Source organism: Chelon labrosus (genome assembly GCF_963514085.1).
Source record: "Chelon labrosus genome assembly, chromosome: 6".
NCBI lineage: Eukaryota > Metazoa > Chordata > Actinopteri > Mugiliformes > Mugilidae > Chelon > Chelon labrosus.
This window is the reverse complement of record NC_140342.1, coordinates 23,895,889-23,913,280: the sequence shown is the minus strand read 5'-3', so window position 1 is coordinate 23,913,280 and position 17,392 is coordinate 23,895,889. Positions and strand designations below refer to the sequence as shown.

General features: G+C 44.0%; 1 protein-coding gene across 1 annotated transcript in view; it reads right to left on the bottom strand.

Annotated features, from left to right (window-relative positions):
* Positions 1 to 16,344, bottom strand: part of LOC311489472 (contactin-associated protein-like 4) — a gene marked incomplete at its 5' end in the record, with an annotated part of 111,575 nt that extends 95,231 nt beyond the window's left edge. Inside the window, one exon of the mRNA XM_084546563.1 lies at positions 16,260 to 16,344. Within this exon, the coding sequence (XP_084402689.1) occupies positions 16,260 to 16,344 (85 nt within the window). The remainder of the gene's footprint in view (positions 1 to 16,259) is intronic.
* Between the last annotated feature and the right edge of the window lie 1,048 nt (positions 16,345 to 17,392).

The window sequence follows — 17,392 nt, the reverse complement described above, 5'->3', positions numbered from 1 at the left end:
TCCCGTCACCCTAATCCTCCTCCTCCTCCTCCTAGTTTCCTGCTTCTCTCTCTCTCTTGCCTGTCTTTACCTTCCTTCATCCCTGCTACATTCTGTCATCCTCCTACACCTCATGAAGTCAACGCATCTCAGAGATGTGAGGCGATGCATCCAAGAAATCAGATGGTGGACAGTCGGCGAGGGATAAAATGTCTGTAGAAAGAAGAACTTTATCCTTGACCTCTCCCATGCCGTCCCTCCCTCCTCCTCGTCCTCCTCTGCGTCACCTCAAAGTGCTTTTCCTCTGATTTAGTGCCGTCTTGTTGTGCACAAATTTCGGCCTCTAATGGCCACTGACTCAGCTCCGTCTTCCTCTCTAATACAAACTGACCGGCCCTGCTTCTTCTCATCAGCAGTCGCTGCAAGACTGTCGGAGAAGCAGCAGCAGCAGTTGCTGCAGAGCTGTGGTCACTGGGTTCATGAAAAATACACAACAGAGAGAGCATTAAACCACGATCAGCGTCTGTCCTGGAGTGTAGAGAAGACGCCTTTGAGGGATGATGGGAAATAGCTGCAAAACGTACTACAAACCAAAATGTGCGTCCCTGTCATTAGATTGGATGAGGGGCGTTGACGGAATCAAAACTAGGAAGCTGCCACAAGCCCTGTGGCTACAAATGAGGTGGAACTATTTCTTTGGGGAAACATAAAACCACTTCTGAATCCAGAGGTCCCTCCTACTTCACAACTCAATAGACGAATCTTATCTTCTTCCTGAAGAACATGGAACTCCATTCACGCTGCATCCGCCGTCCCCCTCACACCATGAGGGTAGCATGATGTTGACTTTTCCATAATTGAAAGGAAGGGGTCAAATGATGTCGAGGAAAGCTATTTTCATCTGCCGGCTTCATTTAAGGAGCAGCCGACCGAGTGGAGGAGGAACAAACGACGGTGAGGACACCGGGGACAATGAAGGTCCCCAGAAAACGAGTCGCAATCTTTTACAGTTCAACGACCAAATGTCTGCTTTCACAATGTTAATATGACGTCGACAGAAGTAGCCCTCTGTCAGCTGCATCTGTTTGTGAGTTGTCTTTTTATTTCTGCTTTTTATGTTTTGTTTTCTTACATGCTTCATTTCTGTAACTAGTTTTATTTGTTTTTATCATAAAATTGTATTATTTCAAAGTCGATTGATTTTAATGTCCCGCCTAATGTGAACAACAATGTCAGGCAGGTGCCTAAAGGTAAAGAAATACAATATTCATTGCTCTTTGGCTTGTACAAGATGGTCTTTTAAGGTTCAACAGACGCTCAGCAAGATAGCTCCAGATATTGATCCTCATTGGTTTCCATCAACATCTATGTTCTGGAGCTGAGGATCCCAGATTATTGCAGAAATGTTTCTCTGACTTTATCAAGATTTTTACTCAGACTCATTGATTTAGATCCATTACACATTACATAAAGCAACGTAAAACAGAATACGGGATCATTTATCAGCCTGCTGGATGATTTCTGCGTTTCGAGCAACGTCAAAGTACTAAACAAAACATTGACGTAACATTTTGGGCGTTTTTTTTTTTTAAGAGTTTTTGGGCTGGAAACCCTCAACTGTATCTTGCAACACCGGCACAAAGCTTTTGCTTGAAAACACTCAGATCTAATGAATGAGGTGATGAAATATCTGGAAATAGAGAAGATTAAGTTCTTATCGCAAAAAAATAAATAAAAATTAAATAAAATAAGAGGAGAAATATCATCGACTCGAGGAAGGTTCTTATTTTCTTAATGGGGTCATACACAGATCAGCCACAACATTATGACCACTGACAGGAGAAGTAAATAACATCGACCATCTTGTGACAATTCAGTGTTCTGCTGGGAAACTTCTGGACCTGGCATTCATTCATTGGTGTGGATATACTTAGACATGTAGCACCCACCTAGACCAGACCAGGTACCCCCACCCCATAGCAATGACACTCCTTGATGGCAGCAGCCATTTGACATGTATGATATGATAAACCAATGGTTAGATTTCTAATTAATCTCTTGAACGTCGTGGTCCCCAGAGGATATATCTGAATGCTGTCATTAACCATTTCTTCATGCATTCATGCTCCCTACAGATTCCCGTTATTCAGACACGTGCTTGTTTGTCTGCACCTCAATAAAATATGCAGCTATTTAAGCTTTATTGATTAGTTTGTACAGCTTGCATCAGTGTGTGACCGTGTTTTATTTATTGGAGTAATATCTTGTACTTGCAGCAGCTGTAGCAGAGACCATCTGTCTAGCCAAGAGGCTAATCTCTGCTGTTACAGAGAATGAAAGAGCACGGTGACCTTGGTAACTAATGCAGTTGCAGTTGGCGTCTTTAATGTCCCCCGTATAATATCAAATGATGACGGTCATAACTAATATATGAGCTGCAGCAAATAGAGTTTTAAAGTGTAAAATCCATTTAGCGTTGGAGTCTACTGTCTCAGAGTGATGGAGCATCGCGACCTCCGCCCATGAAAGCTGATATCTGAAGCGACGACAAGTCATCTTCGGCGACGGCGGCCACGTTTGACAAATGGCTTCGTTGTTTTGGGAGACAGACTTTTTTTTTTTCGGGGACGGCCTTGAACAAACACAGCCGTGCAGCAGGTCCTGATACCACACGGATGAGCCGCGGTCGTCCCTCAGTTCCTCACTTAACTACCTGTTCCTGAGTTATTAAATCCGGACTCACGACCGCTGGTTTTCTCGTTTTGCTTTGTAACCTTGACTCCATCAGCTCGCGCTCATGCCTCCACTTTGCCCGCATACATTTCCATAAATGACACTGAAGAAGAAATATGAAGGGGGTTCGTCCCTTAGCTTCTTTTCTTTTTCCTCGCCCTGGCCCTACGATGCTGCCTTCTCATGAATCATAAACGACTGGAAGGACTGCAAGAATTTCACCACATACTCGCACCACCTGGCCACGGCACTGGTCTTCTCAGCGAGCTCACTGAAAGGCAGTAAATTCCTACGAGGCGCGAGCAGCAGCACACCTGTAATGAGTTCAAATTTACACTTCAGCATTTTCTTTAATCCTGGAGAAGATGAGGGATACTTCATGAGCGTGGAGATTTAATCAAGCGATGCTAATATTCCCTTGGAGCCTTCACAGCTTAAATAACCAGATCTTTCTAAAGGCGCCCAATAGCCTTCATTGGGTGAGTAATAACACCTCTGAATTTACCATTCAGCCTCCAGCATCTCAGTAATTTACTCTAACTCATATTAAATCCCTGCAGCCTGCAGCAGCTGAATAATCAGACCTTTCCTTCAACCAAACCGTGCACATCTTACAGCCTAATTACTGTAGCTTTACACGCCGGTCGGTAAGTTCATGCATGGGAAATATGATTACCTGTCCATCATAATGACCCTCATAAAGTTGAATCATAAGACAACGACTGAACGGACGCTGAATATGTATGAATTCAACCTCGGCTTTCCATCACCTGACGCACAAACAGCTTTACGATTTCACTTTCAGGCGGAACCTCGGCTTCTCTCTGCAGGCGCGAAGTAAACTGACGCCGAAGTTTTAATTTTATTAGTCGGCCCGGGATCGTAGTGACTCAGAGGAACCAGTGAGTCACCTCCGTTCAAACTCCCAGGGACGAGGGCGAAAATGCAAATTAGCGCGCACACACACAGCAGGAGTGTAGCGGTATTATCTGTCATTAGGCTAGGATTAAAGTCGTTTAGTGTGCTTGAGATTATCTGTCATTAGGCTATGATTATAGCCCACACTTCAGTGGCTCTGAATCAGCTCAGGGGGCAGATAAAAACCTCCAGGAAGACTGATGAAACCGGGGGAGAGTATTACTGAATATGACAACTGGGGAAATGAAACCCGCTATTAGGACCAAACAATTTAAGAAGAAAATATCTCATGACCAGTGCTGCAATAAACCTTCATAGTACTGGCACTGACAAAGTGGGAGCGTATTAAACAGGACAAGAGTTTCTTATTATACACCTGCATGTGTTCAGGTCACAGTTGTTATTATGATTGAAAACTGAATTGAATGGTCAATTAAATCAGCCAGTGATAAAAGCGATCATTGTATAAAGCATGTCGATGCAAAAATTATACACCGATCAGGCATAACATTATGACCTAATATCGTGTAGGTCTCCCTTGTGCCTCCAAAACAGTAATCAGAGAATGGACATGGGCCTTCTGAGGGTGTCCTGTAGTGTCTGGCAACACAATGTTGTTAGTGGGGGGTCTTTGAGGGGAGGGGCCTCTGTGGATCATCCCACAGATACTTGATCAGCTTGGGAATCTAGTGAATTTGGAGGCCAGGTCAACACCTTTTAGTTGTTCCTAAAGCATTTTTGTGTGTGTCCCTGTGTCAGGCTGCGTCCTGCTGGGGTGTCATTGCTATGGGGTGGGGGTGCCTGGTCTGGTCTAGGTGGGTGCTACATGTCTAAGTAACATCCACACCAATGAATGAATGCCAGGTCCAAGAGTTTCCCAGCAGAACATTGAACTGTCACAAGATGGTCAATGTTATTTACTTCTCCTGTCAGTGGTTTTAATGTTTTGGCTGGTCGGTGCATGTGCTTCTATATTAGACAATTTGACGATGAAGTTTTTGGTGTAATGGTGTAACACAGAGGTCTTCAACAGGGGTCGCATTTTTTTTTTTCCATAAATTTAAATGTCTTTAAATACACATATACATAAGTAGGGGGTCCCCGCTCCATCTCTCCATCAGTTTGGGGGTCCTTGGCCTGGAAAGAGCCCTGGTGTAACACGACATGCACAAGCAGGGAATTATATTTTGCTAGATTTAATTTGTTTTCTTTTACTCAGATGATCCAGGTTCATACGCTACCAAGATGTAGCCTACTAGCCTTGGTTTGACACGTAGTCCATTTTTACTACAGTCTATGATTCCAACAAAGACGTGTGTTATGGACGTCGCTTTGAGAGCCTCAAGTGATCATTCGACAAACAGCAGCTCTTGCCACTTTCATGCTGGCTTCATTTTTCAGCCCTGGAGGTTTCCACTTGGTTAGACCCCCAAGGCATAAAACATGGAAATGTGTCAAACGGTGCTGAATTATTCTGTACGCAGGTATGCAGCAGCGTCAGTCCGACACGCTGAAGCTCCAGTGAAGTCTTTCATGTTCAGTGAACACAGCAGCTGTGTGAAATGATCAGCCTCTACCAGGATAAAACACAGTCTGGTTAAACTGCAGCATGAACACGTGCACGTTTGATGAAATGAACACGTCTGTAAAGCTGCATGTCAGTGCAACAGGCTGGAGGATGATCTGAGATTCAGTGCTGGTTTAAATACAGTTATTTTCAAATATGAAGGAAAAGCAGCTCAACCTACAGAGGTGATTTAGGTCTGCTGCTCGGACGGTGAAACGTTGAACAAACAGCAAATATCAAACCTCTCCGGACTTATTTTAGCTCTTTTAATTCACTCTGATAAACAGCGTTAGACCTTGCCCGGGGCAGAGCGCTGAAACAAATGAAATGTGGAGAGAAAAGTCGACGCGGATGGTTATTAAGTGAACGATGTGCTATAGGTGGCATCTCTGGGGAGTAAATAGCTGAAGGACAACTTATTGGTTTTCGGGGAGCCATTCTTTAAACCTTTGTTTTTGGTTATAGCTTTCAAATGGCAGATACTCCTCCGGGGTCCCAAGGCCTTTCCATCACGGCTACGAGGTGGCTTTAATTTGAATCTCTGCCGCTTCTGATCGCAGCACCGGCAGCATTCGTTACTCCTTCGCATTTATCTGTCCTCCCTCAAACTCCCAGCAGTTTTTCAGTCAGCTAGAGGGTTCAGTATATTTTACTGCTTATCCTTCGCCTTTGAACATGCTAACCTGTGAGTACTGCAGCAGAGAGGGGTTCTCGGTGAACAAGAATGATACACAACCAAGATATACAGACAAAACTAGAGACTAGGTTGTGAAACATGATGGAGAAAGCGTCTAAATAATCCACAGCTGGTTACTGTTTTAGGGCTGTGAAACACCAAGCAGTTTGAATGAGTCAGGCTGGGTGTTGGTGTTGCAGCTCCAAATATTCACGTGAAATATTTCCTCAACATGATCGTCTGGAATAAACTGAAGGCCAGCATGATTCATGAGAGGCCAGCTCTGTACAACGGTTTGAGAGCTTGTCTTAGCTTGTTAGCTTCTCAGCTAATAGTAGCTCTTCCCGTTACACCTTTTGATTGATGAATACGGACTACTGCCAATGGCTGGACTGAAGAGTAAGCCTTAGCCTTTCATGCAGATGCAGTCCATATGTGATAACGGTTATAGTGGTTTTTTTTTGGTTCAATCACAAGAGACATGAGGAAATGTCATAGTATGCGTTCGTTGACAGTAGGGATGTGCGATATTTCATCGTTTACGATATATCGTCAAAAACATTCCCCACGGTAAGAATATGTCATCCCGTGATAAAAACGATAAATTCCCATAGATGACGTATATATGTGTGCGACACACTCGCAGCCCAACACGTATGGAATATTGACAAACTGACAATGGCGGAAGGCGGAGCAGATACGCCGGGCAGCGAGGAGCTCGTTCCTAAACGAGGCTCCACCTCCATTATCTGGTTTGGTTTTAACCCCTTAACGCCTGAATTGATTTTTCAACTATAAAAAGAAATTCAATATTTGTATTTTTGCTTACCACTCCGGCCGGTCCTACAAGAAACAAGTGCTTGCAAAAGGTTTTTTTGAATGTGCACAAACGGACATTGGAGTATTACATGCGTTATTTCGGCTGCAGTCTGAACGGAAACAGTGCGTCGCGAATTCGCGACACTAGGCATGAAGGGGTTAAAAAGTCTGATGCGGAGCAGAAAATTACAACATGCAAGGTTTGCTAACAAATAGTGGATAAAAAGGACAGCAACACCACTAATTTGTTCCACCACCTCAAACACAAGCACAAACCAGAATATGAAGAAAGACAGAAAATGTGCAAGGATGCAGAAGCAGCGTCGACTTCATCCAAAATTTTTAGTCCATATCTCCCATCTCTAGTTGACAGTAGATCTTTGATGTTGGTTTGGAGTGTCCGTACCTTTACATGTTTTCAGTGAGCAGCAACTTCAAATGGAAACCTGAAAATGAGCCATTCAACAGTAGACTCACCGGTTTATATTATATCGAGGCTTAACTTTATACATAATTGGATCCTTTGAGTTATAATTGGGTGCTCTGACAGGTTGCTGGCAGCCTGCCTGGGCCTCAGCCAACCACCTAAGCTTAACTCAGGCTGCACATCATCTGGTAATCAGGTGGAGCCACCACAATGCGCTTCGCAGTCGCTCTCCAGAAATTCCGTGGACGACGAGTGTTTGTCCGCCGTACATCCAAGTGTGCAGGTGCCTTTGTCTTGCTGGTTAAAAGCCACATGGCCTAGCATGCAAGGCCGGCTGTGACTTTTGTTTGAGCGGAGAAAAGCGGAGTAGTCGACATGTGTCACTTCTGGGAGCGACTCTCATTATTCACCATCCAACAACAGAGACGACTGTAAACGTGGCTTTGGTTGTTTCATGGTGCATTATTCCCATCTCCATGGATACCTGTCTGAATGTAAAGAGGATAACAAAAAGAGTACTGTATGGGGATTTTTTTTGTTTTGGATAAAAACAGACGGAGACCGGTGTTTAGCAATTTAACGCCAAGGAATGTTAGAACAAAAGGGCCGGGAGAGAGCAATTGTGCTCCTAGAGAAGCTTCTTCAAAAGCTGTATTGTAATTTGGAAAAAAAAAAAAAAAAGAGAAAATGCTCTGCTGGTTCATTATTCTATCACGATCACGCCATCCACCTCCACTTCTATTGTACACCAGAGATAACTAAAACTGCTGAGAAAGATCTTAAGAAGCATTCTGGGAAAATGGAGGGTATGATTTTAGACTCCTCAGAGGACTCCCTGAACTACTCTGAAGACAGAGCAAGAAAAAAAACCCTGTTAAGACTTTTTTTTAACACGACTAGAGAGGCTAAAGAGTGCATACATTAACAAAAACTTTTATAACACAACAACAGACCTACGGGCTGACACCACGTTTGGAACATACCAAACATACACTGGATGTTAAAATCCCGGGGGAGGTGGGGGGGGGGTGAAATGAAACTAATCACAAAATTTCTGAAGGTAGCAGAGAAGAAAAAAATGAATAATAAACCTCACACACCAAATAACAGCAGAGCTAATTAAATCCTGTAATTAATACAGAAAATTCAAAGTGCTGCAGCACTCGGGGGGAACACTGAAATAAATCCGAACAAAAGCAGTTGTAGGACAATAAAACTTTCAGGGGGCACAATTAGAGACACAGCAGATCACCAAAAACTGGAAGGGGGAAAAAGATCAGGGTGAAGAATAATGAAGGAAACCTCTAATGATGCTGTTGATTATTATTCAGAGAAGGTCCGCCCGTTCTTAGCTTTTGCCGTCTGCAAAATACAAAATCTTTGGATGCTCAGCACCTGTTTAACATGAACGGTGCACCTCCACTATCTGGATGTGGATGCACGTTGGTATTTTAGGTGAAATTCTGTGGAAATCATGATCAAATGTTCAAAATCTTCTTATTTGGCTGCAGGTAGCTGCTGGTAAACACGATGCATCTTTTATAAGAGTGCAGCTTGTTTCCCAAGGACCAAAACCATGAGGTCTAATGTTCAACATAATAATGATACAGAGTTTAACCTTGGCATACAGCAGTGGTTCCCAAACTTTTTCTGCTGGGACCCCCTTTGGTACATGAGAAAATCTTAACAATCTTAAAATTCAGACTCCGTTGTAGTTTATTTCACACATTGTAATTAATACAAACCTCAGCCTTTTTTGAACAAATAAGTAAACTTTCCTGTGTAATATGTTCAGTGTAACAGGTTTTTGTTTGCGTGGGAGCCCGTCAAAAAACATGTCCATCTCATCGCTCCCATCCCATCCCGAGCCCACAAAAATACTCCCGTCATATCCCAATCACGTAACTGCCCCGCCAAAGAAATCCTGTCCCGCAAAATCCCGAGAGAAAGACTCCTAAATCCCGTCCCGCTCCCTATGTTGTTGTCTAAAGCTGGGCGCACTCACCGCATTGCAGCGTCATTTTTTAATTTAATCTCCGGCTCCGTTCCGGTCCCGCCCGCTCCCGTTGATTATTTGCTCTATCTCGTCCCTATCACGTTGACTCCCTATCAAATGACTCCCGTACCGAAAAATTGTCACCCTCTAATTCGATCCGCGCCCTGCGCCCACCCTGCAATGGCTCTGCGACCCCCCTAGGCTCTGTGACCCCCCACTTTGGGAACCACTGGCATACAGTAAGAGTCACATGTGAGGAAGATAAACTTTATTATCAGTGCCGAAAATTAAAGTAAAGGATTGGATCAGGCTTCAACAAAGTCTGGGTTATTTATTCTAGTCCCTAGTCCTATTCTTCCTATTCTAGTCCTATTCACGTCCCTGTTATGGCAAAGCTCTTTTGTTTTAACGGCAGTTGGCTCGTGGCAAAGCTGCCAAACTGGAAAAAGAAGAAGACGACTTCTTCTTCTTCTGTTTTGGTGGCGGTTGGTTAGTGTCAAAGCTGCCTTCCATCCATCAAGGCCTGGACTCCTCTAGCTCTGAAGGTGTACTGTGGTATCTGGACGTTAAATAAATTAGCAGCAGATCTTTTGGGTCTTGCAAGTTGTGAGGTGGAGTCTCCATGGATCGGATCGGACCTGTTCATCCAGAACATCCAACAGATGCTTGACTGGATTGAGATCTGAGGAATTTGGAGGCCAAGTCAGCAACTCGTTGTCATGTTCCTCAAATCATTCCTGGACCATTTCTCCTTTGCGCCATCAGAGAAGACAATGAAAGGACGATATGTGTCAAAGTAACATCCATGTGAATGGCAGGACCCAGACCATTGTCAGTTCTGATGCTTACATACTGACCACTGCAGACCAGGAACAAAGAGCTGCGGTTTTGGAGATGCTCCGATCCAGACTTACAGCCATCACAATTTAGTCCTTGTCAAAGTCATTCACATCCAACTTTGAGGACAAAATATTCTGCTGCCAAATATATCCCACCCATAATTATGGCTGATCAGTGTATATACACAGAGGGGTCGATGGGATAACAAGACATTGGTGAGAACAATCTCAAATGACAAGGGCGAGGAAAAAACATGAGGGTAGTAAATTATACTAATTGAAATAAACAAACAGTTATTTAGGTTCTTCAGGTTTTAGTGTCCTCCGCAAGGACGGGTTGGGACCACTTATTGAACCACCAACATTATGACACATTAACAGTTTGTTGCACCACTTGAGTTATATGTTTTTGTTGGGCTACTAAATGTTTCTACACCATTTATACCCCTGTATTTGTGTAGATTTATTTAAATAAGGGAAAATAATAGAGAAAAGCCTGACACTGACACCAGCGACTAAACAGCAAATCATTATGTACTCCGGCAGCTTAAATGACACACGTTGGTTTATATTTCAGTCGTCTAGCTGCTGGTTTCTGAGCCGCCGAACACGCAGCGACTCCTTCATGTCGTGTTATCGAAAGCCGATTAAACACACAGCGGCTTTACGGCCCTGCGGGGCAGCTGCTCCACACTCTGACTCCCTTGAATCTCATCAAGTCGGTGACACACTCGCTAGCTCGCCGCTCCGGCTAACGACTCATCAGAGCGCCACTGCTTCCCCCCAAAAAAATACGCGCATCTGCCGTCGTTCAGCGCAAACCTCCATCGTGAACAGCGAACCGTCACCTGAGAGGATGGAGATGTGAGACTGGTGAGTCTAGAAACCTGCACCGCTGCAGTCGTAACTTATTATGCTGCTGAGGTTTATGGTCCGTGCATGATGAGTGTGCTGCTGGGTCATGGCAGGCGAGATAAGCAGAGAGAGAAATGGATACAGAGAGAGAGAGAAAGAGAGAAAGAGAGAGGCCACGGAAAAGAACGACAAGTGAACTGATAGAACCAGACAGCCGGAAACACCGACAGCAACAAGACTATTCAGTGACAGAAAACCTGAAAGAGATTCACTTTATTTGCTCCTTTTAGGTGTACACTGTTAAACCTAAATTCATTTTTCATTTAAAAGCTGCAATGAATCACAGACTTCGCTGAATATTTTTCACCTACTTCAAAGGCTGACGGACCTGGATGGAGGTTCCCCTAATGCACTTAGCTAAACATCAATGAGCTACCAGCGACCAAGGCCAACTGAGAAGTAACCTCACGTCTTGTGTCTGGACCAAAAAAAAAAAAAAAAGCAGTCTAACACAAAAATAAAGGCAGCTGGTACACATGTTCTGTGTTTATGTGAAAGAAAATATCTCTTCACACCAGCAGGTGGCAGTAGTCGTTATTCATCGTTCAAAAGGTGAAACAGGAAGCTGAGAAGCTAGGAAGAGCTACAAACCATCTTATAGAGCTGGCCTCTCCTGAATCATGCTGGTCAGTTGGTCTATTCTAGATCAGTGGTTCCCAAAGTGGGGGGCGCGACCCCTAGGGGGGGCGCAGAGCCATTGCAGGGGGGGCACAGGGCGCGGATGGAATTAGAGGGTGAGTCCCGCAAAAATTGACCGCAGTACAGGAGTCAATTTCACTGTAGGTAACGTGATAGTGATGGGATGGAGCAAATAGTCAACGGGAGAGGGACGGAGCCGGAGATTAAATTAAAAAAATGACGCAGCAATGCGGTGAGTGCGCCCAACTTTAGATAACAACATAGGGAGTGGATTTGGGAGTCTTTCTCTCGGGATTTTGTGGGACAGGATTTTTTCCTCGCGCGTGATCGGGATATGACGGGAGTATATTTGCGGGCTCGGGATGTGATGGGAGCGACAACTGATTGCCATGTCACCCTCTAAATGGAATGAATGAATCAATAAAGGACACTGCTAGCGATGAGATGGACACGTTTTTGACGGGCTCCCACGCAAACGCAAACCTGTTACACTGAACATAATTACACAGTAAAGTTTACTTTTATTTGTTCAAAAAAGGTTGAAGTTTGTATTTTGTTTGTATTTTTTTTTGGGGGGGGGGGGGTCATGAAGATTTTCTTATGTACCAAAGGGGGGCCCAGCAGAGAAAGTTTGGGAACCACTGTTTTAGATGATCATGTTGTTGAGAAAATACTTTGAATTCAGGTTGGAATAAGGTGAAAAATTACTAGTTTTGTTGACTTTTGTCACTTTAACTTCTCTTCTTGTGCGCCAATTCAACATGCTGGCTCAAAAGTCACCGACAGGAATCTGACTAATTCCAGAGGTGCAGGACTCACCGCAAAAAAAACACCAGCCTGACAACTTCCAACGGCTTGGTGTTTCACAGCCCTAAAAGACAGGCTGTGCCTAAACCAAAAAGTTGCCCTGGACTGGTCCGCCAACATAGACTCAGTGTACAAAAAAGGTCAGAGCTGTCTCTATTTCCTCAGGAGGCTAAGGTCGTTTTAATATCTGCCGGAAGCTGGACATGTTCTACCCGACTATCATTGCCAGTGCCCTCTTCTTCGCTGTGGTGTGCTCCACTAAAAAGAAGAAGGGCACCTCAGAGCTGGACAAACTGATCCAGACGGAGGGCTCTGAGGTAGGGGCAGAGCCGGAGTCCCTGGTTTTCAAGTCTTGGGTGAAGACACACATAAATGTCTCTGCAGAGCAATGCAAAGAAGGATGTGGGAGGTCTCGAAGAGGAGCAAAGTCCTCCCAAATTCAATTATGTGTCATGCAGACCTTTCCTCCCTAAGGACCAGAGGAGGAACGTTCAGCCTTCTCATCTGGTCACATTATTTAATAAAACATCTCCTTAAGTCTGATTTATTAAGCCCAAGTTGAACATTTACCTCTGTTGTTACAGGTTTATCAGAACTAGACCATAACGTGCGCCGTCTAGCCACAGCAGAAATAAAAAGAAAGTGGTTCGTTTTTCCAGTCACATTTAAAGCAGAATAGAAAAAAGGGAGAGCAGCAAAAAGGATGAAGCGTGAGGAGAGGAACAAGCAACACAGCAGCAGGTACAGCAGGAGAGAAAAGACTCGAAGGGAGGAAGAGAAATGGGAGGATAGCAGAGAAGAAGCATGTTGGGGAGGACAAAGGAAAGATGCTGAGAGGAAACAAGAGGGAGACAGAGAAAAGAGCAACAAGCAGGAAACGAATCGAGAAGAATAAGAAGGGAGGAGGCAGATGTGAGTCAGAAACAGCAGGAAAGAAGAGAAACAACGGAAAGAGAGATGCTACAGGTAGAAACTGACATTTTGTTGAAGCTGTGGATGTTTTATTCAGGGAGGACGAACTACACAGACAGAGAGAGCTAACCTAACTGCATCTACATCCTCAACCGTCATCTATCTTTCATTATCAGAAGACAACATCACACACAGAGTCAATGAGACGGAGCTTTTTAAGCTTCTCACTGCTTCATGATCCTTCACTTCCCCTTTAATAAATAAATGCATATACACACCAATCAGCCACAACATTAAAACCACTGGCAGTAAATTACATCGACCATCTTGTGACAATTCAGTGTTCTGTTGGGAAACTTCTGGACCTGGCATTCACTGGTGTGGATGTTACTTAGACATGTAGCACCCACCTAGACCAGACCAGGCACCCCCACCCCATAGCAATGACACTCCTTGATGGCAGCAGCCATCCCCAGCAGGATGCAGCCACAAAAACACTTTAGGAACAACTGAAAAAACAAAAGAAACAATGAAGAACAGCAAGGGTGTTGACCTGGCCTCCAAATTCACTAGATCCCAAACTGATCAAGTATCTGTGGGATGATCCACAGAGGCCCCTCCCCTCAAAGGCCCCCATTAACAACATTGTGTTACCAGACACCACAGGACACCCTCAGAAGGCCCATGTCCATTCTCTGATGAGTCACAACTGTTTTGTATTCAACAAGGGAGACCTACACAATATTACGAAGGTGGTTATAATGTTATGCCTGATTGGCGTATATGTACTTAACTTTCAGAAGAAGCTGGAAAATCACCTCATTTAATTACATTTCGGCAACCCTATTCCCCCCCCCCCCCAAACTTTACTGACAAGGCTGAGATCGTTCAATAGAAAGAAAATTATCAAGATGTTTCCACGTTTTTAACGTTGCTGTCCACATGGATTCACTTTTTGTTTGAACGACAAGTTGTTTTTCTACCTTCATGTTTCTGTGTCTCCTGGAAACTCATCACCGGCTGTGTTTTAGTCAACTTGGAGCAAAAACATGCTCAGAAAAAAATGGATTTATTTCAACCAGAGAGAAAACAGAAGATCAAGTGTTTACATGGTTATTAGGAGATCGGATTTTCCCACTGAACAGACTATCAACCGTTTACATCACCTGTCTAAGTCTGTCCGAAAATTCTTTCCAGGGATCCCCCGAGATCGGTTGGGGGATCCCTGGCGTCAAAACTTCTTCTTCTTCTTCTTCTTCCTCTTCTTTTGTTTTAATGGAGGTTGACTAGCATGAAAGCTGCCAAAAATCTCAGGAAAAAAAAGAAAAACGTGGTAGTTGGGGTGGTGGTAGGAGATCATTATTCACGACTACCAACTTGATTCAACACCTGATTTAGGAAAACACAAGTAAGAGAAGAAAGACCTTTATGAGTCTCTAGGGCAGTGAATTTTGTTTATTTAAGAGCAGATAAGGACTTCGATCAATCGATACTCGATATTAAAAGATCAGGATTTAATCAGGGTAAAAAAAAAACTTGATCAGGACATCCCTAATTCCTTCTGTCCAGTCTGGAGATATTAATCTAAACTGTGTACTGAATGTTTTTCTACAAAAAAAGTTTAACAATAGAGTGTAACTACACATCTTTATCTTAAACATGTGAATATTGATCATTTCAGAAGTCTGTGTGGCCTCGCAAGATCAACTTATACACATCTTCAAACCGATATTTAAGGTGAGATACATGAAACAGCCTCTGAGCACTAAACTCTGCACGTTCACCAAACCCCACAGTAGAGCCCAAGCATCCAAGAGAATTAATAAGCACGGCGCTGTATGCGTTATATCGATGATCAAGTGGAAATATTCAAGATGTCTGGTGCGCCGCTTTAAACACATTTGAGCTAAATGTGTGACAGATCTTTGGAAAACCTTGAGCTTTTCACTAGAGTTTGAAATAAAGCTTTGAGGGGTTTGATCACCGTTTGGCTGCGCAGCATGGGTTCCTAATGAACGTGGGATTTAGGGGCTTTTATTGACAGAAAAGTCAGACGTGAGCAGAAAAGAAGGGAGGAAAGAGAAACCTTATGGAGAGAGAAAGGATGATTCTGCAGCTTTAAAACCAAAAGGTGCTAATAAAGCGGTAGAGTGGATTAAAGCAGAGGATAAGTGACAGAAGAGAAGGCATCAGTCTGGATTACACACAAGCACACCTCATCTCCATCTCTTTCCTTGGGTTTCCCCCCCTTCCTCTCCTTCTCCTCCTCCTCCTTCCCAGAGAGGGGAACATTAACAGCAACGCCCTGCTTCACATCCTCCAGCACCCAGCTCCACATCTGAGACTTGAACGTCTCCACACCACAGCCAGCTGTCTCCGTCCTGCACCTGCCTCCAACCGTTTTCCCTCTCCATCACACCTTCACACATGGCTCAGTCCCAGGATGCTCGTTACGCCGCCACGAGCACCAAATTAGCCAGAAAGCAAACAGGTAACCTGGTTTTACGCACAGTGAGTGGATGAACCAGATTCCAGTAGCTGCCATGAGAAACCTGGATCAGTCTGTTCAGATTAAAACCACACAGCTGAGAGAACTACTGGAGACCCTTCTCCCTGCAGCAGCATCCTAAAATGCTAAGTCTGAACACCTCATTAAATAAGATATGTACAACAATCATATGGTATAAAAGTTTGCTTATGAAATATATCCTTCAGAAATTAAATACTTTGACTTAAACGCTTTCATTTGTCGTTTAAGAACGAGGGAGCTGATGCGCAACCGCGCCGCGTAAAATGCCACTGCATCAAAACATGAAAGCCCCGGAGTTTGTCATCAATAATATAGTTATTAAAAACCGAAATGTCGTTGAATCCAAGCAGCAGGGAAGCCGTGTTTTGTTTTTAATTTATTTTTTTATACCGCAGTATGAATAAGGATGAAGTCTGGTTTATAAAGCCTCCTCTGCGGGTCTGCGCTGCCCGCACTCCCTCCGTCTCCTCCGGGGAAAAGTATGAAAAAGAAGACGGCTCACCTTCTCCGGTTGTCCCGTGCGAGCAGCAGAGAAGCAGGGCGACCTGAGCGATAATCCCGGCGACTCTTTTATTCCCCAGATCCATGGTGGAAGCGGCGGGAGGCTGCAGAGAAGCCCGGTGGCTGCTGGAGGAGAGAGACGGACGACCTCTCCTCTCCAGCTCCAAGAGAGATCTCCTCAAAGCCGAATGGGAGAAGGAGGGAGAGAGAGAGAGAGAGGGAGAGAGGGAGGGAGAGAAAGAGAGATGGTTTTACTACGCGTGTGTAGCTCCAGCCTCAATCACCGCCTCCTCTTCACTCGGTGTTTAAAAGAAGCTCCTCCAAACAGCCTGTACTTAGTAGACTGTGTCCATTGGTGCAAGTTGCAGACATGCGCAAAAAACACACATTGTCCTTGCATAATGTGAGAGTTTTAAAGTTTAAAAAGAAAAATAAACTAGGGAAACAACAATACAATTTGGTGAAACATATAAAACACTTGACATTTAATGTTCCTACAAAAAAAAAAGAAAGAAGGAAAGTCACCACCAAGAGCTATGCTACGCTAACGGGCTAATGGCCTCCGATGTTCTCATCCAACTTGAAGCAGAAGAAAACAAGCACCCACAATGTAAACTATTTATTAAGAAAATGTTGGATTACACACTGTACTTATTATTATTTTTTTATTGGGCCACTTTACTCAATGGTTGGCATGGCAACTGGTAGCCGCCATTATGTCACATCCTAACTAAAACGAAACTTAGCCAAAAGATTGTCACTCGAACGTGCATCAACATTACATTAACTACATAAAATGAAAGAAACCATCCTTTAAAAAAATGATTTGACATATATTTTAGTGTTTTAGTTTGGCTCAAGTCCCGCCCACTAACATGGAGGGGGTGGAGCTTATGACCTATACTGCAGTCAGCCACCAGGGGGAGCTCTACTTGATTTGGCTTCACTTTACAGACAGGAGCAATTGACCTTTGGCTAAGCCCCGCCCCCCTTAGTTACTGTTGCTACGTCCGACATTCTCTTCTGGGCTGTGGTTTTCTGGTTATCTATAAGGCTCTGGTATCAATATCAAGGAGCAACACTGTTCATGCAAAGCTGGGTACGTCTCTATTCACTTCTATAATCGTTATTACG